Source organism: Notechis scutatus, chromosome 1 (assembly GCF_049901735.1).
Source record: "Notechis scutatus isolate UNSWTSFEM ecotype Mainland chromosome 1, rNotScu1.2, whole genome shotgun sequence".
Classification (NCBI taxonomy): Eukaryota; Metazoa; Chordata; class Lepidosauria; order Squamata; family Elapidae; genus Notechis; species Notechis scutatus.
The window spans coordinates 279,643,946-279,670,786 of record NC_142009.1 but is presented as its reverse complement, the minus strand read 5'-3'; the positions used below and the strand labels follow the sequence as shown (position 1 = coordinate 279,670,786).

At 37.6% G+C, this 26,841-nt stretch overlaps 1 protein-coding gene across 1 annotated transcript in view; it reads left to right on the top strand.

The window, feature by feature from the left end:
• Window positions 1–26,841, top strand: part of RYR3 (ryanodine receptor 3) — a 312,006-nt gene that overhangs the window by 226,224 nt on the left and 58,941 nt on the right. The window contains exons 66-71 of the mRNA XM_087951743.1: window positions 1,603–1,923; window positions 2,963–3,203; window positions 5,702–5,789; window positions 5,889–5,981; window positions 24,943–25,113; window positions 25,900–25,959. Of these exons, the coding sequence (XP_087807869.1) occupies window positions 1,603–1,923; window positions 2,963–3,203; window positions 5,702–5,789; window positions 5,889–5,981; window positions 24,943–25,113; window positions 25,900–25,959 (974 nt within the window). The remainder of the gene's footprint in view (window positions 1–1,602; window positions 1,924–2,962; window positions 3,204–5,701; window positions 5,790–5,888; window positions 5,982–24,942; window positions 25,114–25,899; window positions 25,960–26,841) is intronic.

Sequence of the window (26,841 nt, the reverse complement as noted above, 5' to 3'; positions counted from 1 at the left end):
AACCAGAATCAAACAGCAAACCAGTCCAGGAACAATGTTTAAATCAGGAGGCAGGACTGAGGAGCGAGACAGATGTAAGAGTTAAAAACAAACAAAATATATAGAAGACAGGAATAGATTCATCAATAATATTGGATGAGTAAGCCATTGAGTTTTATTGTATGCATCTAATAGCAGCATAGAATCAGCCCATAGATAAAATGTCCTTAATGGAGACCTTGCTACTTGGAGTTCAGTGTTTCAACACATAGGGAGTGCCATATATGTTCAGCCCTAATTTGGAATTTTCATAGATCCAAAAGTACCCCTCCCTAAAAAAGGACCATGTGAAGAAGACACACATGGAAACTGCTATATATTAAAGATACTGACTCTATAAGATTCATTGGCAATGATACAGGCATATTAATTTTCTTCCCTTTGGATTGCTTATAACAGTCACAGCTGTGAAATAAATGATTCTTATGGATTCAGGGACTGAGCATTTGTCTCAGTCTTTTTTTTTTTAAACTATCAAGTTTGATTCTCTTAAGCAAATGGCCCAGATTATCCCTGATTTTAATAATGGTGATGGGCATTTTAATAATGGTAATGGTAATAAGCAGGAGATATCAAACTTTGATTTAAAGTAGTTGAATATATTGCCATCATTTTTAATAACACTAGCACTTAGACTTATATACCACTCCATAGTGCTTTACAACACTCTCTGAGCAATTTACAATGTCAGCATACTTCCCCCAACAATATTGCTCTTCATTTTATGGATGGAAGGCTGAGTCAACCTCGAGCCCATCAGGATTGAACTCCAGACTATGAGCAGAGTTAGCCATGCAATAATGCATTCTAACCATTGCGCCATCAGGACTCTTAACTAAAAACAACTCCTGAAAATGCCATTTGTTAAATAATAATAATAACTCTCGAAAACAGGTAATAGTTGGCAAGTTATAACCGCACAGTTTATAGTACATTTGTTGAAAGTTCAACTTTGGGGAGAGGATTATCGAAACAATAGAGGACACTTCTTTAGATTTTTCAAGAAATAATCCTCTGTATTAGTTTACTTCACTTTTATAAGCAGTGGTATATTTAGATTACTTTTCAGAGAACATTCGTCTGTCTGGTCTTACTTTCATCTTAACAACGTAACACCTATTAAGCTGTTGTACTTTGCAGCATTGTGTTGCTTTCTCGGTATATCTCTGTCAGGAACATAAATGCCATATATCATAATATGCTGCTGTATGTGGGAAATTTTTGTGTTCCTTTTTGTAGATCAAGGTGTTATTTTGTTAGCAGGAACTTTCTTCCTTAATTCCTGATGAGAACAAGGCTGCTGAGGTGAAATGAATGAAAAACTCCATATGTAGCATAGAAGCAAAGTATCTAATGCTGTTAGACAGAAGTTAGATCTGTTGAATCATGTTTATTGCTGTGGATAGTCAGCCCAGAATCTCTTTCCAACTAAGAAGTAGGGGATAAAAATATGGTTTTTTGTTCCACGTTATGATAGAAATGATATTAATTAAAATGTGCTTTAGCTTTTTCAAAAAAATAAATATGGTAGCCTACTTAAACATATTCTTATGTGATATAAAGTTTTAGGCATGCCTGAGACAGTAGAAGAAATGTGTCCAGAAATCCCTCATTTGGTTGGCTTAATGAAAGAAATAAATAGCTTGGCTGAATCTGGAGCCAGGTATACTGAAATGCCGCATGTAATTGAAGTGATCTTGCCCATGCTGTGCAACTATCTGTCATACTGGTGGGAAAAAGGACCTGAAAATAATTCAGAGAGTGATGGATCTTGCTGCACAATGGTGACATCCGAGCATCTTAGTATAATACTGGGGAACATTTTGAAAATCATCAACAATAATTTGGGAATAGATGAAGCAACTTGGATGAAAAGAATTGCAGGTACTTACCATAAAGCTACATTCTACATTTGTTGGTTATTCTAGTAATTATCCTAAATTTTGATGAAGATGTTTCCACAATGCCTGGTTCACATTTAACAAGTAAAAGACTATGAGTTCAGCATTTAATTAAACACCAGTTTTAAATATAGGATTTCTTTCTAGTGGAAACTTTTAAGTGAAGGCAATAAAAACTTTCCCTATTTAACAAAAATAGAAATATGCAGTATATGATCTCTTTCCAGGAAGTAGTTAGATTTTAAACATTAATCAAGGCAATTGAAAGGATTACTAGAAATAAGTTCATCCATGTTCATCCATTAATATGTATTCTGTAAGAAAATATGCACATGAAAAGTGTAGCTAAATTCACTAGGCCTGCATCACTGAGTAGGTTCTGAGTATCTCATTTATTTAGAACTGACTCTTAACATCTATAGAAAAAATTATTTCATTAGAAATTTTAAAGTGCTTTTAAAAACTTTATGGCATGCTTGGCTTCTATTTCATTTAAATACATTGTTGTAGAATGGGTATTATATATGCCTCCCAGATGTGATACATTATGTTCTAGAAAAATGTTCTATTTTGTTGAAATTACAGCTTAGTGTAGATGTCACATCCAATCATGCGTTAAAAAATAATCCATGGTAAATTTTGAGCTACTTTGTTCTATATTTTATATTTAAGAAGCAACACGAATTTTCTATCATTTTAATTAAACAGCAGATTCCCATTACATTCAAACATAGAAAGTTCATTTTTAGTTAAAAAACCAAAATCTGCAGTCACAGACTGACTGTTGATCAGACCACAAGTAGCATAACACACATTTTTTCAGATTGGGGATAATGGCAAATTGGCGTGAAATTACAGGTCATGCACAGAACAACAGTGTGATATTGTTATTAGCGAGTTAAGTCTTAAGACTCAAAGTTCAGTGCAGCAACAAACCAGTACTTGAATAAATTTGTATATATAATTCTTTTCAATGTGATATTTTCTATTAAAAATTATTTTTATATATATTTTGCATATAGTGTATGCTCAGCCAATCATAAGTAAAGCCAGACCAGATCTGTTGAAAAGTCATTTTATTCCAACTTTGGAAAAGCTAAAGAAGAAAGCCATTAAAATAGTGATTGAAGAAGAGCAACTAAAAGCAGACAATAAAACTGATACCCAAGAAGCAGAACTTCTCATTCTAGATGAATTTGCAGTTCTTTGTCGAGATCTTTATGCCTTTTATCCTATGTTGATCCGCTATGTAGACAACAACAGGTGGGAGAATTTAAAATATATTTATTTGCAAAAGTATTTGCAGTATTTCAGCATAACATAAATGTTCCCAAGATGGTTAACAAAATGAATAAGCATCAGTACAAATAGATTAAAAACAAAAATACCTAAAATAACTACCTTTTGTTTGACCAAATAGTAAGTTAGCTCTATCTATAAATGTCAGACCTGGCATTTAAAAGCTGGCTTTCCTAGCTTTTAAATGCCACCACATACTTTTTGTGATGAAAACACAAAATTAAAATCTAATAATGTTTTGGTTCCTGCATGACACCTTAGATAGATTTTAAGTAATTTTTTAGTTTTTAAAGATCAGGGCAGGAGGGTTGGGATAACTTCTGGAGGAGCCAGTGGATGCCAGGATGCCCTAGAGAAAATGTTCCAAACAGAAATCATTAATGAAAATGCTGTATCTCTTGATTGCCAACAATAGCACTCTAGAAATCTACAAGTGAAAATAAATAGGGAAGATACAGAAGGTCCATATTGGCTTTTGGTTCAAGTAATGCTGGCTTGAAAACCAAAATTTGGAATCTACCTCAGTCAGTGAGGTTTTTCAGTGTAGATTAACATATGATCTCAAGATCTTGTTAATAATCTGGGTATTATGTATCAGTATCTTCAGTGAAAGCCCCACATAAAACACACAACAATATTAAAAAAATCTGAATGTTGCAAGCACTGTGTCCTGTTCAATGAAGGATACAAAAAACAACAACATACAAACCAAAGTCATAATGGATGGTAAACAGCAAGGATAGTTGAAATCCACTCTGAAAGTAATACTGTACAATCAAATGAGTAATGGGTGTTATTGGGGCACTCATGCAAATAAAGGAGATATACTGCTGACCTGCCATTATTCCCTTGGTACTCATGTTTCAAGGCATATTCTGGCCAACCTGCAAAAAGTCTCAAAACATCCTTGATACCTATGTTCACCATCCATGTATGTATTTTTAACAATATCCAAATCAATAGCTATCACACATCATTATTTATTTATTAATCAGTAAATAGCCATTAATCTCAGTGAAGATAAAGATAGATGTATAGAATTCATTCAGTTTGTCTCTAATATTCATATTTTCCAGGAACATCATTTCACTCCTTTGTCATCTGATGGTTGGGCCACTTTCCTGGCTGTATTATTTGCTTCAAATTTATTTACAGAATTCCCCAGTTTCCCTTAGTGGTTAATTGTTATTGTTTATTTACACATTTATATGATTGCCCAACTCAAGCACTGTGACCCTCATTGGCTTACAGCATTAAAAAAATCACAAAATAAAATCCATAAAACCCTACCCACCCCATCCCCTTGATGATTTGTTGCTGTTGGCCATGTATTCCTTGAATTGTTTTTCTGTTCATTATTAATATTTGAGGAATTAAAATATATTCTGTAAAACATCCCCTTAAAATATACAGTTTATCAAACATTTTGCCTTACATACAAATTATGTGCTTGATTGCTGCAATAATGTTGAAAATTCATATCATGTGTAAATAATAGATTCTCCTTATCTTGGATCAATCATCAAGGGGAAAAAAAAGTCAAGGTCATTCACAAGAAATGAGCCAGGGTCACTTCATGGATCAACAACCAGTATTAACTAATCCTGATAAGTGGAAAGTTTGAAAGTGTTGACACCTGACACAACAAAGAATAGAGTGCTTTCTTGAGAAAAATCAATAATGAATAGGACAAAGGGAGCATTATTGTCCTCAAGCTTCACTAAATTTAGGATAGTCAGAAAAAGAAACATTTGAATGACTGCCTTCATATCAACTCAAATGGATGTCAAGCCAACAAACATTCAGAATAGTAAGGATACTTGAGATTTTACTGAAGATGTATAAAAAGCTTTTAATACTCTGTGTTTTAGCTTTTCAAAGCAGTTTGTTGCAACTTTTACCATTTAGAGATTTATTATTGTAAAAGTGATTGAAATTATTTAAAATATTGATAATATTGTGGTTTATTAAAATATAAAATCATGTTTTTCTAATCCTTGTGGCCCAAGGCAATTCCTACAAATTCTTTGCTAACATGAACATTCTTATATTTAAACATAAGCTTTTTCTAATATTGGAGTGTTAGAGAGGATATATAATTCCTGAAAGGAATAAAAAGAAAAAGACTATGGATTCTAAACTGTGGAAATGTATTAAGGTTTTAAGTTGCTAAAAAAAGGAATATTGATTGATTTTGCTGTCGTGATTGACAGATATCCTTCTACACTTACTTAGAACTAAGTTCCGTTCTTAAGCTCAATGGGATTTACTTTTGTGGAGACGTGGATTGAATTGCACTATTATTGCATCCAGCCAGTAAAAGGAATAGCATAGTGAACAATTCTCCTATATACACTGATAATTTGATACATGGTACCAGAAACAAAGTGCTAAAATTAAAATTAAAAAGTGATGATCCCATGGACTTCAGTCTAATAAACTTATGTTGCTTCTCTTTTAAGATCCAACTGGCTTAAAAAACCAGAGGCTGATTCTGATGAACTTTTCCGAATGGTGGCAGAAGTTTTCATCCTGTGGTGTAAATCACATGTAAGATAGTATTTCACATGCTAGTTTTACAATCGTGAAAACATGTTGATGTGTATGTAAAATAAGTGCTCCAATGACATCTTTATCATTTTTTTCCAGAATTTTAAGAGAGAAGAACAAAATTTTGTGATTCAGAATGAAATTAACAATTTGGCATTTTTGACAGGTGACAATAAGAGCAAGATATCAAAAGTAAGTAAAAAGTATTTAGTATTAAAACATTTTTTGTTGTAACAATTGAGTTAAACATAAGAATCTGTTTTTTGCTGAAGTTGAGTAGTTAGTTTAAAGTGGAAATCAATTATAATCATTCAATAACATTACGTAAAAAGGCAATATAATCCATTTTTAAATTTTGAAATATAATTTCCTTGATAGAAACATACTTCTATATAGAAATATACCTGTAGAAATTTGTATTAAGGGGGTTTGATTTTGTTCTTTTTGCTGCACTGACACAAGATGAACCTAGCATATCTGTTTAATCAGATGTCTATTTGTGTATGTATGCATGTGTGTGTATAAAAGAAAGCTTGCATCTCAATAGCTTCAGGTCCATGAGGGCAAACCTATGGCACGCATGCTGGAAGTGGCACACAGAGCCATTTCTGCCAGCACACAAGCCGTTCCCTGGAATAGATCCACTGCGCATGCGTGCGCACCTCCCACCAGCCAGCTGATTATCAGGTATATGCTGCGCATGCGTGGGAGGCGGGGCATGCACAGGAGATGTGTGTGCATGCAGGGGGGTTGCGTGTGCATGTGCAGGGGATGGGGGATGCACACGCATTGCATTATGGGTGCAGGCACACATGCGTGCTCACGCACACACTTTCGTCACGCGATGACGAAAAGGTTAGCCATCACTGCTCTAGGGAATAGCAGAATTACTAGAACAGATCCATTTTATCTATAAAACGGAAGTGAGATGCACATACTATAGACCAGCGATTCTTAAATATTTTTGAAACTAGTGTATTTTTATAAACAAAAGAGAAAATATTAAAAACCCTTTCTTTATTAAATTTATTAAATTTGAGAATTACCATTTAGGAAAAGCAAAACCCATCTTACCGAGATAATCCATGGAATTGGGGCAAGAAGAGGATTAAATGAATAATTTGTAAATTCTTGGTAAAAGGCTATTTAGAATTGCTTAGATACCACTAAAACAGGAGTCCGTGGACTGGTACCAGTCCTCAGCATGCCAGAAACTGGGTCACACAAAAAAGCAAAGCCCGATTCATGGGATGCAGGCACCACATGAAACTATGCCCCCTCCAATCCACAGAAAAACCTTTCTCCATAGAACTGGTCCCTGGTGCCCAAAAAGAATGGGGGCTACTGCACTAAAATACACTAAAATGTTTATGTGGCCTCTGTTTGAAAATCTCCAGCAAACAAAAACCTACCCGTTTATGTTCTATTCTTTGACAGCTCAAACAGCCAAGAAGTTCCCCGTGCTATCTTGCTTGAATTTACTTCCTTGTTCTTTCGATTCATGGTACTCGGTGGTGGGATTCAAATGTTTTTACTACCGGTTCTGTGGGCATGGCAGGGGAAGGATACTGTAAAATCTCCAGTCAGATGTGCTATTTGCCAGTTCTCCAAACTACTCAAAATTTCCGCTACCAGTTCCCCAGAACTGGTCAGAACCTGCTGAATACCACCTCTGATGGTACTGGTTTCAACCTCAGACAAATTAGGCATTCAGACAAATCAGCCATCAACAGACACATTGAAATAAACTACATTTGCATACAATTCAAAAGAGCCCAGAGAGCACCAAGACCTCAAGAGTTCATGCCTGAGCTACATATGTTCTCTTTTATATTACTGGGTTTTTTTTCCCTATACTCCTATGTAATTTTGGGACCTATGCCTTATATTAATGCTACTTCTATGTTGCTATTATGATGCCTGTTTTTTCTATTAACTTATTCCTACCCCAATGTCCTAAGACTATTATTTCAGTTTTTTTTAATCTTCAAAATCTATCTCCTGTGGTATTTCTATATTGCTGTAATATTACATCTCTATATCTCTTTAGTGTTATATCTCTATATTTTCTATTCTACTAGTAGCCTCTTTTCTAATCCAAATTATCTGCCTTTTATCTTTGGCTTTTCCCCCCCTTTCATTCTGTTTTGTCTGCCAAAGGCCAGCAAAAGCTCTTCAGCATTTTTTGTCCCATGTGTTACTTTACTTTTTCTCTCAATAGTGAATGTGCCGGTGGGAAAAGGTCAAAGATTTCTCTCTTTCAGACCGGAAGATTGTTTGCTTCCATTCAAAACCTGAGGCTAGGGGGAATGGAGAACAATTTTCACACCCCACTTTCCCAGCTGCTGGCACCACTAATGGTCTCAACTCAGCAGGACTGTGGCTTTGCTACTGTACTTGGGCTTCAACCTTTCCAGTAACCTCTACTAGATTCAATCAGCATTTTATACAGTCATGAAAAGCTTTACTTTTCCATTTTTTTCTCCTGAGTTTTCCATTTTTTAGTTTAGTTTTCCATTTTTTTCCTCCCAGGTTCTGTTGTTAGTCCATCTGTCTGTCCAACTACCTTTAATGTGGTTATATAGCGAAATGCTCACTCTGTCATCTCCCCTACCACATCAGTAAACTGTGCTGTCCCACCACTGGAGGAAGAGCTGAAAAGGGAAGGGAAGGAACGAGAACAGGTGCTCTTCTATCCATTCAACGGTTCCTCTTTACATACCAGGAGAAAGCGAATGCAATGATGAACTGAGTAAAAGGAGATTGCTATTGGAGGGGTGGAGACATGGAGATGAAATGAGAATGGAGAAGCTGTAATTAGCCATCCAGCAGTCTGGACACCTCAAAAGAGACAGGCAAACTTGACCTGGAAAAGAAGATTGGAGTAGAGGAGTAGTTTGGTTTTCCTCAATTCTGTCTTATGCAAAGTAAATTATGCAAAATGACAGCTGCTGTGCCAGAGAAAGGAAGAGTGGAAAGCAGCCCCTTGAAATCCATGAGGGGCTGCAACAAAAAGAAGAGAGATGGCAAAAAGATCCTGCATTTATCTAAAGGGGAATTCCCACAGAGGGCAGAAAGACAAGAATGGTTGTTGCAGCAACATAAAACAGACAGGTAATTTTATGAGTAACCAACCTGGCCGGGATCACTACAGATTTAAAAAGTGAACACCCTAACTAGCTTCACTAAACCACAAGCTTAGAAAATCACAAGCTAGCTCAGTTGGCTCTAAATGAGGCAAGGTCTCCAGCCCTACAACATATCATAAATTACAAATAGTAGTGTTAAGTATGGAGAATAATGGAGACCAGACATCTGACCAGTGACTTCAACTCTTTAATAACAGTAAATAGAACAGAACAGAGAAGGCTATGGGCAGCAGTAACCCTTTTATAGGGCTAGCTGCTACCCTATTACCCAATGAGATGAGCAACAAGTTCAAACTAATAACCAATAAGAATAGTCCAAATAGTGGCCAATCAGGGACTAGTTCTGGCCCAATCCAAAGTTGTTGTACAAGGACCAATCAAGTGTGTAGGTCTTCAAACCCTGATTTGCATTTAAGTTATTAACTTTTATTGATTCACAACACCCCTCCCCTTGGGTTCCGTTTGAGGAGAGCTGTAATAAAATCCTCAAGATAGACAGGCCGTTTGGTCTGCCTGGATGATTTCGAGGCTCCACGGTTTTGGTCTAAGGTCCGGTTCGGTGGAGCGTTTAGATGATCTTTATTAAATTCTGTTTCGCTGCACGGTGATTCCGTGCTGCTTTCACTCTGGTTGTCTCTGCTACTCCGTGTTTCTTCGGGGTTTTGCAGTTCGGTTTCCCCGTATTAAAGTTCCCTGAAAAAGTCAACTCCCTCCCACTTCAAGTTCCGGTGTTTCGCTGGGCCGTAGGGTTTCCGTTGGCCTGCTATTTGTCATATCAAAGTCAATTTCCTCGATATTTCCTCCCCCTTGAGTTGGTGAACCCGGGAGTCAAGGGCGCTGGGTGGTAATCTCGATCGGAGTTGGTCTATGTGGCATTTCCACACCCTCCCATCGTCTGTTAGCAGGCGGTAAGATCTAGGCCCGGTGAGGTGGGTAACGGTTGCGGGTATCCACAACGGGTCGCGGAAAAGTTTTTGGCAAAGATTAAATCGCCTACCTTAAATTCCGGCATTTGCTGCTGGAGCCGAAGGGCTTTTCCGGTGCGAATGCGGGGTGGAGCTCGGTCAAGGTGCGATCGTAGTTTCCGCCCATAAGAAGTTCAGCGGGTGTTTTGTTGGTCACGCTGTGGGGCGTGATATGCTGTAGCAAGAGAATTCGATTGATTTTCTCGTCGATGTTGCGAATTCCATTTTGTGAAGGGTCTTTTTACAAATTGTACCATGCGTTCTACACGTCCATTGGCCGCGGGGTGCGCGGGCGAGGTTAGCGCATGGCGGATGCCCCGATCAGCAAGATATTGTTCAAAGGGTAACGCAGTAAACTGTGGGCGTTGTCCGAGACCAACACGTCTGGGAACCCATGTGTGGCAAATAGTCTGTTTAATTTATTGATAACTGAGTCCGTTGTAGTTGTGTTCATTCGATGGATCTCGAGCCAATTTGAATAGGCATTGACAGTAATAAGGAAAGTGTGTCCTTTGGTAGGCCCCGCAAAGTCAATATGAATACGGGACCATGGTCCTCTCGGAGTTTCCCATTCGGTCGGGATTGCTTTAGGCGGAGCGTTGCTGACGTCTTGGCAACGTTGACAAGTAGCGACCCAGGCCTCGATTCTTTTGTCGATTCCCGGCCACCAAGCGTAGCTGCGTGCGAGTGCTTTCATCCGCACGATACCCGGATGTCCTTCATGCAATACCGCCAAAACAGTTTGTTGCAATTTGCTAGGGATTACGACTCGATCGCCCCACAAGATACAGCCTTTCTGGGAAAACAGCTCGGTTTGGCGGCTTTTGAAAGGCGCCCATTCCGTGCTATTTGGTCTGTCGGCCACCCCTGTTCAACCCAGCGTAGGATGTGTTGCAGAACGGGGTCACGTTTTGTTTCAAAGGCAATGTCTCTAGCCGTCAATGGTGGCACATGTAGAGCTTCGATCTGTAGTGTTGAAATGGTGGGGGCTGGATCTACAACAGAGTCTGGAAGCGGCGTTCTGCTCAATGCATCAGCGTGGAGAATTGATTTCCCTGGGCGATGTTGCAAGGTGTAGTTGTAGGCCGCCAAGAATTCAGACCAACGGGTCATTCTGGGGGACAATATATACTGGGTTGGTTTATTACCCGCAATGATTCCCAGTAGCGGTTTATGATCAGTGATTATTGTAAGCGCACGGCCATAAACATATTCATGAAATCTTTTAACTGCAGCCACAATAGCTAAAGCTTCTTTGTCCAGCTGACTATAATTTCGTTCAGCTTTAGCTAAGGTTCGTGAAAAAAAGCGATGGGGGCTTCCGCTCCATTTGGTAATACGTGGGCCAGAATTGCCCCAACCCCAAAGGTGATGCGTCACCGTGATAGTGAGCGGTAGAGTCTCGTTGTACTGCATAAGTACAGAATCAGAAGTTAGCAATTTCTTTACTTGTTGGAAAGCATGTTGTTCCCGTTGTCCCCACACCCACGTTGCTTTTTTGTCTAATAGTCTATGCAATGGTTCAGCTACCGTTGCTTTGTGGGGTAAAAGACATTATAGAAATTGATAAGTCCAAGGAACGCCTGTAGGTCTGCCTTGTTCCTTGGGTGGGGGCCTTTTAATTGCCCGTAATTTGTCTTCGGTGGGATGGATTCCTTGGCTGTCCAGGAGATATCCCAGAAATTCTACTTTTTCGGTACATAACTGGCATTTATCTTTTTTACTCTGAGGCCTGCATTTTGAAAACTTCGTAAAACCTCTCTGAGTCGTGTTTCTAGAATGTCTTTGTTAGGTGCAGCGATGAGTACATCGTCGAAATATGGGACAACGCCTCTTATCCCTTGTAACAACCTTTCCATTAAACTCTGGAAGATTCCAGGGCGACCTACCCGAATTGGAGCCGGTTGCATTTAAATGCGCCCCTATGCGTTACGATCGTTTGCGCCTCGGCTGTGGTTGGGTCTACAGGCAATTGTTGATACGCCTGGGCTAGATCTGGTTTGGCGGCTTTCCCGCCACCCAGGGAATGGAGCAAGTGTTGCACTACCGGCACTGGATATGCACTTTGCTGCAGTGCGTGGTTTAAGGTGGCCCGGTAGTCTCCGCAAATTCTTAGGGACCCATCAGGATTGATAGGTGTCACTATCGGGGTTTCCCAACGGCGTGGTCGGTGGGTTCCAGTACGCCCTGCGCTATTAGCTTATCGAGTTGTTCATCGATTTTAGGCTTCAAGGCGAGCGGTACCACGTGGCTTAAGGCGGATGGGTGCTATCTCAGGGTTCAAGTTAAACGAGATCGGGTCCCCTTGTACTTGCCTAGTCCGTTCGCGAAAAGCGTCTTGGAATTCTTGCACGAGTGCTTCCTCCCAATCGCTGCTCTCGGCCCTGTGGACTCGGCTACAGTGATTCCAAGCGGTCTGAACCATTGAAGGCCTAAAGGCTAGGCCTGTCGTGATCCACGACAGTCAGTGGTAGTGCGACGGTGCGGTCCTTGAATGAGACCTGGAATCTGCGGGACCCGACAGCGGGAATTCTGTTACCCTGATAGTCTTTGAGTATAACCCTTTGAGGGTTAAGGTCTTGGCGGCGAATCGTTGGAATGAGCTGTTGTAAGCGTTTTCCACGATACCATCAAGAGGAAGATCCAGAGTCCACTTCCATCACACAAGGTTTGTTTTCGATGGCGACCTTTACTCGGATTTTCCCGGCATCAAGGGATGTAGCGTGGCCTATGGTGATTGTTTGGTGGGTCTCTTCCCGCCGGGTTTCTTCGCGCCTGGTGGAAGTGGTGGGCGGTTTGTTTCTGTAGTAGTGGTTCAATTTTTCTCGGTGTGTGCCGAAGAATCCTGAAGACTGGCATTCGGCCTGTGCGGGGTTTGAGTTCTGTTTGCTTCTGCAAACCTTTGCGATGTGACCTCGTCTCCGCAATTGCGGCAGAGTGCGTCGAGGAATTTGCAGCCGGATCGTGGTGATTGGCTCCACAGCCGGCACACGGTCGAAATGAGTGTTGTGTGGACTGGTCTCGCTCCGTTCGAAGTCGGTTGACCTCTTCCTCATCGCTGTCGGACGGGGACTCTAGGTCTTCGTGGTGAGTTGATACCGGGTGTCTCTCTGAGCGAGCGGCGAGGTATCATTGGCGAGTTCGTGGCGGTGCGTTGGTGCGGCGCATTCGGGCTGCCGACTTCTTGGTCGCCTCCGCTGCCGAGGCTTCTTTGAGGGCATCGGTGAGGCTGATGTCCCCCTTAGCCATAATTTTGCTCTGGATCGTGCCGTCTTCTAGGCCCAGAACCAGGCGGTCCCGGAGGGCTTCTTCTAAGTCTGCAAATCCGCAGAGGCCTCCAAGGTTCGGAGGTCCGTGATGTAATTGGCAAGGCTTTCGCCTTTCCGTTGATCCCTCTGGTAATATTCGTGTCTTCTGACTAAGGTTGGCACGGTGGGCGCGTAGTGAGCCCGTAGTAAAGGCTCGAGGACGTCCCAGTCCATCTCTTTTACCTCTGCTGGCTTGGCAAGTGACTTTGCCATTTTAAACACGGTAGGCCCGCGAGTGAGTTAGAAAGATAGCTCTTTTTTGCCGGTTGTTGCATCTTTCAAATTGTTGGTCTCCAGAAACATCTGGAACCGATCCATGTATGCCTCAGTCTTCGGTTTCTGGGTTGAATGGAGCGGGTGGTACGGCACCGCTGGCCATGTTGCCGTTGATGGTGCGTGTTCAACCACGTGCTCTGTTGGTTGCTCTGTAGGTTAGTCAGCTCTTCCGGTCTCCGTATCCCATCCTCGTCGCCAGTGTTAAGTATGGAGAATAATGGAGACCAGACATCTGACCAGTGACTTCAACTCTTTAATAACAGTAAATAGAACAGAACAGAGAAGGCTATGGGCAGCAGTAACCCTTTTATAGGGCTAGCTGCTACCCTATTACCCAATGAGATGAGCAACAAGTTCAAACTAATAACCAATAAGAATAGTCCAAATAGTGGCCAATCAGGGACTAGTTCTGGCCCAATCCAAAGTTGTTGTACAAGGACCAATCAAGTGTGTAGGTCTTCAAACCTGATTTGCATTTAAGTTATTAACTTTATTGATTCACAACAAGTAGAGCCACAAAACAGAACTTCTCCACTTGAACATGACTCAGCAATGTAATCAAGCTGGCAGTCAGTCTATAAAAAGGGGACATCTGTCCAACAAGCAATTTTTAGCAAGTAACATGTGTAATTTTAATATTTTAATCTTTCAATAATTTTTCTACCTCTTTTATGACTTGTAAGCTGCCCAGAGTCATCTTATAGGAAGATGGGGGGCTTAAAAATGTAATATATAACATTCTACCCTCCTTCCTGAAATTCCCTGTTCTCTTTGCAATTACCAGGCTGAACTATGAACTGGAGACTAAGTATTATTGGATCCTTCTTGATCTTGTGATTTGTCTGTTTGGACCTTTTCGGGAAAGTAAAATCTTGCCGCTATGTTCTTCCTGTTTATTTAAAGCAGAAGTTTAATATACAATATGCATTTGTGTTATTTCCCTTGATAATGTATGACTGCAACAAATGCTTTGTTTTCATGCCAGAAATTGTCTTTATGCAGTTGTCTTTATGCACTTAAAGGAAGAAAGGAAGAAGAAAAACTAGAAAAGTAATAAAAGTCTAAGAATTTAATTGCAAAGCAATAAGAGGCAAGAACACTTGAAACAAGATAAGCTAATGTGATCCAAGAGGTATGAGAATGATAAAAGTGAATTTTGGGAAGAAAAAGATGCTAAGTACAAAAGTAATTTCAACGTAAAGACTGAAGTTTAAAAATAGATAATTGATATAGCTTTTTTTCTGTAGTAACACAAGTTCTGCTTGATTACCGTGATGGTGTAGTGGTTAGAATGCAGTATTGCAGACTAATTCTGCCAATTGCCAGCAGTTCAGCAATTCTATTCTCAACAAGTCAAAGTTGACTCAGCCTTCCATCCTTCCGAGTTGGTAAAATGAAGAGCCAGATTGTTGGGGGCAATATGCTGACTCCATAAACTACTTAGAGAAGGTTGTAAAGCACTGTGAAGTGGTATATAAGTCTAATGCTATTGTTATTGCTACCATCTTTATGGAAAACATGAACCTATGACAAAGCTCTTCAAAAAAAGATGCAACAAATAAGTTGCAATATTTTATTTATGTATCATTATTGATAAATTTGAACAGCAAAAGAAACAGCAGTCAAGAAATATACCACAGACTAACTTCTTATCAAGTAGCAATGAAGGCCTTGGAAAGATATTTGGACGCCAGGATATGGCTATACCTATAAGGATAAGAATTACACAGCTAATGATTTTCCTTGTGACCTTGCATATAAGTAAAAGTTGGATTTTGTAGAAATGGGGTGAAAAGAGCATTGGTATTTTTGAACTTTGCTCTTGGAGAAGATCCCTGAGAATACCCTGGATAGCCAATAAAACAAGCAAATGGATCATCAAACAAATCAGCTCAAGAGTTCATGCTTTGCACACATTATGCAAAGACCCAGCTCTATGGAGAAGCCCATAATCTGGGAAAGGTGGAAGGAAAGAAATCTATAGTCTGACTAGCAACCAAGTAAATGGGCTTAGCCCTAGAAATGATGTGTGTGTGGTTGAGAACAGATCCCCCTGGAAAAAAAATCTGTATAACAACCAAGGATTGACAGTAACTTCATGGCCCATAATCAAAATCAATTTGATTAACTGTCTCAGGTAGATGATAGATAGATAGATAGATAGATAGATAGATAGATAGATAGATAGATAGATAGATAGATAGATAGATAGATAGATAGATAGACAGATAGATAAACTTTATTGTCATTTTGAATGTACACTAATCACCTACATTAAAATGAAATTTTGTTGCATACAGCTCTCAAAGGGCCACCACCTCCAATATACACTACATAAACATGACTAACTAACTAAATAAATACATAAATACATAAATAAAGAAAGAAATACAAAATTATGCATATACTGATATATATTATATTACACAGAGAAGCAACACAGTCTAGTCTGGATGTATACATGTACTGGAGGGATTTCAAAGCATTCAAGCTGTCATGATTTCTGCAAAGCTGCAGCCAACTGCTTGGTAAATAGAACCTGAGTGTCTGCATGTGTGAGTAACGAACATCTGCTTTACTCTGCTGGCAGTCCCAGAAAGAAGTATTGTTTACTTGCACATCCAGACTATCAAGGGGTTTGAAGCAGCTTTGTTGAGTTTTCTAAAAAAAACAAACCTTGCTGTTTTAATGCTCCAAGCAGATGTGCTTTGCTTAAGGCTAACATGCTTTGTAAAATATACCTGGGAAACCCTAACTGTTTATTCATTAGGCAAATAAAAATACAGCAAAAGAGAATAGAATAGAATAGAATAGAATAGAATAGAATAGAATAGAATAGAATAGAATAGAATAGAATAGAATAGAATAGAATAGAATAGAATAGAATAGAATTCTTTATTGGACAAGTGTGATTGGACACACAAGGAATTTGTCTTGGTGCAAATGCAGTATACATGAAAGAAAAGATACATTTGTCAAGAGTCAAGAATCATAAGTTACAACACTTAAGGGTAAAGGTCATAGGGTAAAATGAGCAATCAAATCATACTAGGAAACAGTCAATATAGATCGTAAGGATACAAGTGACAAAGTTACAGTCATACAGTTACAAGTGGGAGGGGATGGGTGATAAGGAGTGATGAGAAGGTTAATAGTAATAGTAGAGCAGACTTTGTAAATAGTTGGACAGTGTTGAGGGAATTATTTGTTTGGCAGAGTGATGGCATTTGGGAAAAAACTGTTCTTGTGTCTAGTTTGTGTGTGTGTGTATGTGTGTGTAATAGATGCAGCGTGTAGCATGGTATGGTATACTTTGTTATTATACACAAAAGGTAAGTCTAATAACTTTTGTCACTCGTTATATTAGAAAACATACTGATAGATCATAATGCTTTTTTTAAAAATAATAATGACATAGTTTATTGATCTTTGTTAAACTAAATTTACTTACAACTGAGCAAGATCTTTTAACTTTTCTTTTCTGATAATATGGCAGCAGATTGCTCCGAGGGGAATGGTAAGTTAGAGAACATTTAGTTTGGCAAAGACAGTTTACTTGGTAATACTAAAATAACATATTTTTTTTGTTAAATTAATTAATGAAACACAACATTCATTCTTTTAATCTGTTATTTTTTTTTAACTTTGTGTGGGTGTTTTCATAAAGGACACATACAGCTATTTTTAAAATTATAGTTTATGTCGCATCCCTTTCTAAACATAATGCAGCATCTGTTTATAAATGTATTACATTCAGGTCATATTTTTAAAATTAAAATAGTATTTGCCTTATAGGTATTTAAAATTATTCATATGCTTCTGACTTAATCAAAGGAACTCAGGGTGAAAGAAGAAAGTCAAAATGTTCAGAATCAAGTCTTATTTATGTGGAAATGACTGATACAGAACATTTCATTAATGCTAGCATGCAAAAGCAGAGTGAATGTACATCACAGTTGAATCATCATGTCGAAAAGATAAAACCTTGGGGTTTTTTCTTTTTCACATAATTCAGTTTGTCAGGTTTTTGTTTTTAAAAGCCAAAGATCCCTATCTAAAAAGTAGCTATATCTAAAAATTAAGGGCTTAAAACTAGATTTTTCTTGAAATGACAAAACTTGCCAGTGCTTCAGATGCTTGGGTAAACAGTACATATGGAAGGCTGCAATGGCACACAAATGAATAGCCGTTTTATCTGTGAAAATATTTTCTTGGCAGTGCTGGGTGAAATCTGACACAAATGGTAGCTGGGGGAGAAAATCACTCTTAAGGAAAGTATGACATTGAGATTGGCTCTTCTGATAACAGAAACAAGGAAATCTGTTGCGATGGGGGAGGCCAGATAGCAGACGCAATTTCATGATCAAAGTCCTATCTCTTTGTATTTGCCTAGATCAAGGCTGTCAAAATCCCGGCCCGTGGGTTGGATGCATCACATGCTGGCCACGCCCATGCCTGGTTTAACGAAGGGGAATAAAGTCCCAATACATCACATGACGATGCTGTAATGACATGAGTTTGACACCCCTGGCCTAGATGTTGCACAAGGAGGCAGGGCTTCAGTTGCAAGATCTATTCATCCTCAAGCAGGCATCTCTGAACAAAAGCAAAATTATATGCAAAATTATATACATTGTTTTCTTTTTTCACTTACAGAATTGATAATGGGTGGGAAGTTGGAGTTTTACTTATTTTACTTTAATTATCAAATGGGCACTTTCACCTATTCCTGTCACAGCATTTTGGTTAAATTCAGTCCTTGACATTGCTGCCTAGATTCCATGGATGGTGGCTTGGTTCAATGTAAAACATTGTTCCTTCAGGGATGAAGTCCTTCAGGGATAAAGCCTGTTAAAATATTTATAAAATATATATTGTAGATAAGATTATTTCTCTTTTGCTTTTTAAAGATATGGGTTCACTATTTAAAATGGGTATCTTTTACCTGTTGGACTTGTATACCATCTTTCCTCCAGGAACATCAGGCATAAGGCCAATTTTCCCCACAACAGTCCTCTGGGATAGATCGGACTGAGAAAGAGTCATTGGCCCAGACTAAGCTAGTGAACTTCCAATCTTGTGAGTGGCACAATAAAGATATTGATGGTTGGAAGGATTAATAAGCTCCAATATATTCTTTATTATGAGAATTACCCTTTAGTAAGATCAACAGAAATACATTTGTTTACTTGTATATTTTCTTATACCATTGTTTAAGAAAATATGTAACTTTGTTTTGGTTTCATAAATGAATGATTATTTACTTACTTATTATTTTTTATAATTATACCTGACTATGGTCCCATAGGATACTTGGTGTAGGTAAACATACACGTGCCATATTTTACAATGCTATATGATTAGATTTGGGTATAGGCTCCATGAATAGATTTACTTTTAACTGGCTTTACTCTCAAACAAAACCATTAAATTTTCTGGGCTTATTTCTAAGAAGTTGACTGCACTGTTAGTTGCTTTGCTGACATATAAAATCTTATTTCTGAGTAAATGGCAAAATGTCCACCTTTTCATCATCCTCATTTACTTTCTTTGTTATTGTTTTCTTTCTTTCATACAGGCCATGCAAGTAAAGGTACAGGTCTAATAACTGTATATAATATGTATATATGTTTTAGTTTTAGAAATGACCAAGGTCTCAACATTCTTTCCAATGATCATAGCAGTGGCGTCACAAAGGGAAGATGCATGTCCTGCCTGATATAAACCTTATTGAAAACTTAGGCAGATTTTGTCTGTTTTCATTCTCCAGTATAAAAACCGGGTACAGACTTCACAAGTAGGAAAGTAGTCCAATAATATATCTCTTCTGTCTCTGTCACCTTCTTCATGTTATATAACTGATTTTACTTAAGTATCTTTAATTCCTCAACAGAGCAATAGATGAACAGGAAATTTTACTACTGAAAACAAAAGAATACTAAAATAATATGGTGGTCATTAAAGCTATTGCCTATTATTATAATTAGAGGTTTTTTTAAATGAGACCTTCATATTGACGTTAGTCACTCAAGACATGCTGAAATATAACATGGGGGTATATTAAACCATTTGTATAGCTATGTACCAAGGCTGTTTAAAATCCCTTTTTTGAAATATAAGTTCAACAGATAGCATCATACAAAAAATATGCAATTCACTGGTTGTAAGACAATTATGAGATGTTTCAATTGGGATAAAAATAGAGTTAAAGAATTAGAAGGTAATCTTTAATACGATTGCTTGCTTTATAAGTCAGTGTCTCCATGGTTACAAAAGTGCAGGGTTTTTTAAAAATATAAATTCATTTAAATACACATGAAGGAACAGCATCTGTGCAGAAATAGACATTTGCTTTTTTAAATAATCTCTATTTCATTATCTGCATAGATTCAAGAGCAGTATTAATGCTGGATGGGAAGTAGAGGCTGCATTTAATTGTCTTACCACTACTAGAATGGACATCAGTGGCAGAGCCATCCCAGAATCCATTCCATTCCCTCCTCCATTCAGTTCAGATCTCCTCCAGAGAACTGAGAAACTATTGTATCAGGTTTGGGAACAAGGAAATATGGATGAGATAGAGGCAAAAATGAATGCATTTCTTGCTGTACAAGAAACCATATTGTACCTTATACCATATTGGAAAGTTATCCATTGTTGATCTCCAGAAGAGAATTAATGATGTGATAATGACTTAAAAATTAATTCTATTAGACCCTAACCTATGGCTTCCATGCCCACAATAAATTACCAGTCTTCCACAAATTCACTGAAGTTTGAGAATTTTAAAGTCAGCAATCTTTAGGACAGGAAGAAAAATATTGATAAATCACATTAGTGCTTTTGGCTGACAGAAGTACATGTATTTCTTTTGGTACACCCATGTTATGCCTATCAGTATTTATGTGTTTCTTATAACATTTGCAAAGCTATTGCAGAACACTTAGTATTTTAACAATATATAACCGCATGAATTATATACATGCATGAATTACATGTCTGAGGCATGTATACTGAAAACTTCCTTTGAACATACTGATTTCTGTGGGAACAAACATATTAGGTAATGTGCCAATAGGAACCATCAATATGTGGTTATTGGTAGCATAATTGTAATTCTGACAGTGTGTAAAGTTGCTCTTATAAAATAGGAGACCAAAAGACAAATGGCTTCAGCTATTCCTCAGCCACTAACTCTGCTTTCCTTTTTCTGATTAAATAAAAACACTTCCAAAGAAATACATTATACATTATAGGATCTAGAAATGCTCTTAAGGTTTTTTTAGCTAGACCAGGCGGGAATATCTCTCACTAAAACAAGCATGGAGCTTTCTTGGCTCCTTACTTTCATCTTCCAACTTCAAGATTGCCTCAATTTAGTTATTTACTCAGGTGAGGAGTTCACCCAAGGAGAAGTTATACCCTCCCAACCAAATCTTAATTTGGGTAATGGAGCTACTACCAGAAATGGGTAGGGCTCAATAGGAAATCCCCCTTCTGCAAAACTTAGCTTTTAAGTAAGTGTCTTTACTTTTTTCTTTTTAATAGAATTACCAGGAAAAAGATTTTGGAGCATGTGGTGCTATTTCAAAACCCAACACTAGGATCTCAAAGATTAAAGGATTTTTAATTCAATAAAAGGAACAAAGTAAGGACCTGGGGAAATGAGTTAGCTGCATTAATTTCCATGAGGCTGACATTTTATGCTAAATATATTAATCATTAATATACTAAGGAAATAAAGAGAAAGAAGGTCATAGAATGGGAGCAAAAATAAAGCAATATAATTGAGTAAAACTGCACTGAAAACAAATAAAAGATCCTTGATATATCTTCATATACTTTCCCTGAAAACTTTACTGTTTCCAATTTCCTAAAAGTTTTCCGGATAGAGTTCAAGCCCAATTAGAGAAAAGTTGTCCTTACTCTTAGGAAGCCTGGGCACAGAAACTTCCAATTCTCTCACTTGTGGAGTAGGTAATAGTCCTAATCTATGTGTAGAATTGCCAGCTAGCCTGCTGAGCGATACCCCTTCTGTAATGGGCTATCAGCCTTGTGAAAATATAGATCATATTTAGGAGTATGGCTTTGCATCATGTTATATTTCTATCTTTTTAAAAAAAGAAGACACACAGTAAAATAAATTACGTGGGCCAGGGAGTCTGATAGGCATCAAAGAAGGTGCAAGTAAGCACATTGGTATCCATGAGCTGACCCAGGTTTAATGGAGTAAACCAGATCAATGTCTATAAGCTTATTTGTGTCTTGGGGCCTCTTGCACATGCCACAAAAAAACTAATAACCAAGAGACATCAGCAGCTACAATAGCAATAGCAATCGCATTTGAGAAATCTTCACTCAATCTGAAAAAAAGCACAAATCACCTGAGTGCTTCAGCAATCATTTCCAAGTTAGCATTTATTATTTCAAAATCTGCTACTGAATTGAAGGAAAGAGATACTATTTGAATTAAAAATATGTCTTCCCAGTATTCTTTATGTATTTTAGAGTACCTTAAATATAATATAAACATGGCTTCATAAGGGGATGAATAGGTGTAGATAGATTCAGTACATCTTCACCCACACCCACATATATCTCATCTCTTATATCTCATCTACATTAATTGCATAACCATTTGTTCTTTCCCCTTTTTTTGTTTTAACGCACACAGAGTACCACTACATTCAACTTATTTTTATGTTTCTCCGGATACATTCAACTTTCCCTTTCATCTAATAAAGTTTGCAAAACAGCCATTTTCTCATATGTTGATACTTTTTCATTCCTTGTAACAGAACATCTGTTTTCTTTCAATAATTTATATGTTTAAATTTTCCCCATAGAATAACAGAGTTGAAAGGGACCTCAAGCAGGAGATTCTATTCCAAATATTAGCCTCTACCTAGGATTGAACTCAGTCTCCTGATTGTGAGGCAAGAGCTCCACCTCTAGGCTACCAGAGCTGCCCTTCCTATGTTTAGTCAATATTCTATCAATTTATTTTATTTGATCTAGATTTCTGCTATTTATGCTTTGTGTGTAATTCTTCACACCATTTTTCCAGATAAATCTACTTCAGTTTGCAATCTAGCTAATGCCTGATGAAAATCATTCAGGTTCTCGGTGAACAGCATGGTGTCACCTGCTTTTAGGGGACACACACACATACACACACACATTCCTAGTCAATAAACTTCTAATGCCTCCACAAATTTATCAATAATCCCTAAAAGAAACTAAAAGAACATCACACATGTCTTATTTACTCTTCAATACTGAATTATTTGTTAAGCATTCCATTTCTTTCCGTGAATACTTTAGTTCCATTGTATGCACTCTAACTCCATTGTATGCACTCTAACTTACTTCAATACCAGATTTGCACAGAATATTTTATCATTCAAGCCAATTCCCTTTATTTATACATTCTTTAAATGAGTAATCATACCAAACATTTTATGATTTTGTTGATGCTGCTATTTTGTATCCTTCCAGAACTTAAGTGCAAAAAACTCAGTGCAATTGTCAATTTCACAGCATTTGGCTGTAGAGTCAGACTGATGCTGTGAGTCCAGCTTTGCAGGAAGCAATGAGCTATAGCACAGGACACAGTGGCATCTGATATGTCTGATATTTGACTTACTAATATCCCCCTCCAAATCAGATTTAGGATCAGGAATGAAAGGAAGAAATTCACTTTTATTTTAAGAGGAACCAAATATCCTTCATCTTCTTCTCAAAATTTAAAGGTGATAATCATTTCAGGTGAACAGAGTTCTGCCTCAATGATGAGTTGGAAGATTTGGGATGTAGAGGATTTGGTTTTCCATTCCCATTTTTTTTTCTTCTGCATTTATAAAAAGCAAAGTACATACATACTTAATTCATCTATGGGATAATGAATAGAAGAAAGTTAAGAACTAAGCCCATTGATAGCTGTCCATCAGCATATAACAAAAATGAATGAATATTATTAAGAAAGCTTTCATTATTTGTTATGGATGTTTTAATAATTGCCAGCAAAGGTTTCCTTTTAGAAGAACTGGAACTTGGTGGCAGAGACAGAATGGATAGATGGATAGATAGACAGAGCGAGAGATTTATGGTCATACAAACTGAAAAGATTCCTTTATTTGGGGGGTGGGTTGTGTCAGATATTCTCCTGCCTAAGAAAATAGTGATGCCATTGAGTCCTGTGATAAATTGTGACATTTGTTTGTCTGCTATAAAAGTCAGCAATTAATGTCATTAAATCCATTGCTACTATTTAAAAAAAACTTTTTGAAAGCATTCCACAAACAAAGCTTTGAGGCAAAGTGTTGCAATTGTGCATCCTTGAGGAAAGCCATTGCATAATGTTTTGGTTCCCACTGAATGCCAAAAATATGGCTAGATGTTTTGATATATTCTATTAAAAGGAGAACTTTACAATTTACAAAATATGTGACTGCCCTGAGCATTCTTTTCTGTTTTAATAGAAGTTATTAAATAAATTTTATCATATCAGTGTAGGGTACAGTGTAAGGCCCAGAGCCTTCAAATCTTCTTTGCAGAAGGAGAAGATATGATGACTTAATAGAAAAGAGTTTCTGATTGTGATAGATGCATTATGTGAGCCCAGTCTTGAATACATGCACGTGGCTCAATTCTCATCAGGGTCATTGTTCATCTTTTTTATGCATGCGATTCAAAAAATATAATATTTGTAACTGTTTAATCTTAATCCGTCCCTAGCATCATTTTCATAGTGATAAACTGTAATGCTGTTGCCCAGAGCTTTGATTTACTGCTTTAGTTTAAAAAGTTTTTTCCCCAGTGAAATTGTACATTGTCTGCATCCTGAACAGGTTAAATGTAATGCTAATGTGCAGCCTATTTGATAACTTTTTGCAAAGGCTCTGTATACTTCAGGTAATTAAATCTGCTGACAATGTAGTGAGATCATTTGACAATGATTCTACGGCAAAGTAGTTTTCTAGTGGCCTTGCTTACAACTGTCCAGTTTTATGGAACTTACACTTTGCATTTCTTAAATGTTGTGCAGGTACATATCTCAAACACTGAAATCCTCAGAATTATCAATGGTGTCACTCTTTATCCATTTCATATGTTGTTGGTTTGTGTGTGTGTGTGTGTGTTTGTGTGTGTGTGTGTTTTATCAATATATACATACTGAAAATTTGCAGTGGTATTTATTTCCTTGAAAATTGCAAAGAAATTTCAATTCTTGAAAATTGCAATTTTTAAAGTATTTTTGTTATAAAATGCCACTAAAATCATGTATTTTCATGATAGTCTTTTGCTTCACTTTGGTTTTACTATTCAAATGGATAAATGTTCAAATGGTTTAAGATTTAAAATGAATATCTAAATTAATTGCATAATTAGGAACAATGATTATTTTAGTATGAAAGAAATAACAATCCTTTTATTGTATATGTCTCTTTTGCAGTCTGGAGGTCATGATCAGGAACGAAAAAAAGCAAAACATAGAGGGGATTTATATTCAATACAGACTTCTCTGATTGTAGCTGCACTTAAAAAAATGCTTCCCATTGGGTTGAACATGTGTACCCCTGGAGATCAAGAGCTAATTTCTCTTGCTAAGTCCAGGTACAGCTGTGTAAGTCAATATTTTACTCTTACTGATTGTAATCTGAAAGGTTTCAAATAAAGACATGCAGTATTTGAATCTGAAGTAGACAAAGGTAATTCAGGTCTGATGTTCATACCCTCAGTATGCTTACTGACAGCTGTTTAAAGTCACCACAACTTTTCCTGTTCAGGGAAATAGTGGTTTCAGTTCAGGTGTTGCCAACTACATAATAATTCCTTAACACTTAAAACTAAGTGTTTTCTTGAACCTGAAATCTAGAAAAGCTCCTCTAAGGATACTCATGATGGGTTTGAAGCATTTTTGCAGTCTTTAGATATAAGTACCATACATCTCTAGAAGCATGGAAATGATCAAACAAATAAGTTTAAGAAAGGCTTATTAGAGGGAGGGGGGAAGGGAGGGAAGGTTTGATTTGGTGCCAGTGTCCATTGAGTATATCCAAAATCTGAGACATTTTTATCTCTATCATCTATTTCTATCTAATCTATCTATATCACCTTTTCTCCTTATGATATAAGAAATATCCTCCTAATTCAGATACTCATGTTATCTCACAAATATTTTTAAAACATTTCAAAACCTAGCAAACACACTGTACATTTGTGTATTATTGAACTTTAAACTACACAAGGACACAGGGCTACAGGAAGCTCCTTACTACAAAAACTTGCTCTCTTTATTTTTATTATATATAGAGTATGCAGCTATATCCCAATAGGTTGTCTCCTGTCTTATTATTGGTCAAAATATATTTAAGATGACCCAGATCAATATGCCTTTATTTATCTGCAGAAAGACACTGAAGAAGAAGTCAAAGAACATTTACGCAATAACTTGCATTTGCAGGAAAAGGTAATATTCAAAATGTCAAAAAATCAGTTAGTTAAATATTTTTCTGAGTTCAAAAAGCATGTTAATATATTTCATCATTTAATAGAGTATTCCTATAGCAAAGTTATATTTATTATGAAGAAATAATATGAATGAGCAATATGTTGATTTCCAGATGTTGAGGTTCAACTTTTACCAGCTCGGGCAGTCATGCCAGGGAATGAATATGGCACTTATAAATACAAAACTTGTAGCAAGCTCAAGAGCTTACTGGAAATTTACTGACACCAAATAGTGTGGCCATAAAGTATACCAATATAGCCATAATGGTGAACCTATGGTATGTGTGCCAGAAACGGCACGCAGAGCCATTTCTGCTGGCACACGACCCGTTGCCCAGAACAGATTCACTGCACATGCACATGTGCCCCCCCACCAGCCAGCTGATTGTCAGGTATCTGCCGCACATGTGCAGGGGAAGACGCGCGCTTGGGAGACACACATGCATGCGCAGGGGGGCAGGGGCATGCGGGCCACACGCACATGCGTAGGGGGTACAGTGCATACACAGTGGCGGGTGGGTCATGCATGCATTGCATTATGGGTGCAGGCATGCATGCGCACCTGCACTTTTAGCACACGATGACGAAAATGTTAGCCATCACTGCAATGTAGTGTCCCCAACATACTGATCACAAATTTCCCCAATTTTCCACTGGCAGGCAATGTCAATGTTGGAGCCATAGACAGGATAAGTGTGACAAAGAAAAGGAATATATTTATACTATAGCCTTATTTCCTCCAGAATTTACTAAAGGTGTAACAACAGCTTTTAAACTATCACAAAAAAATTCTTTCTTTTGATTTTACTACAAGGGGAAGGACTAGAAACCAGCTTGTACA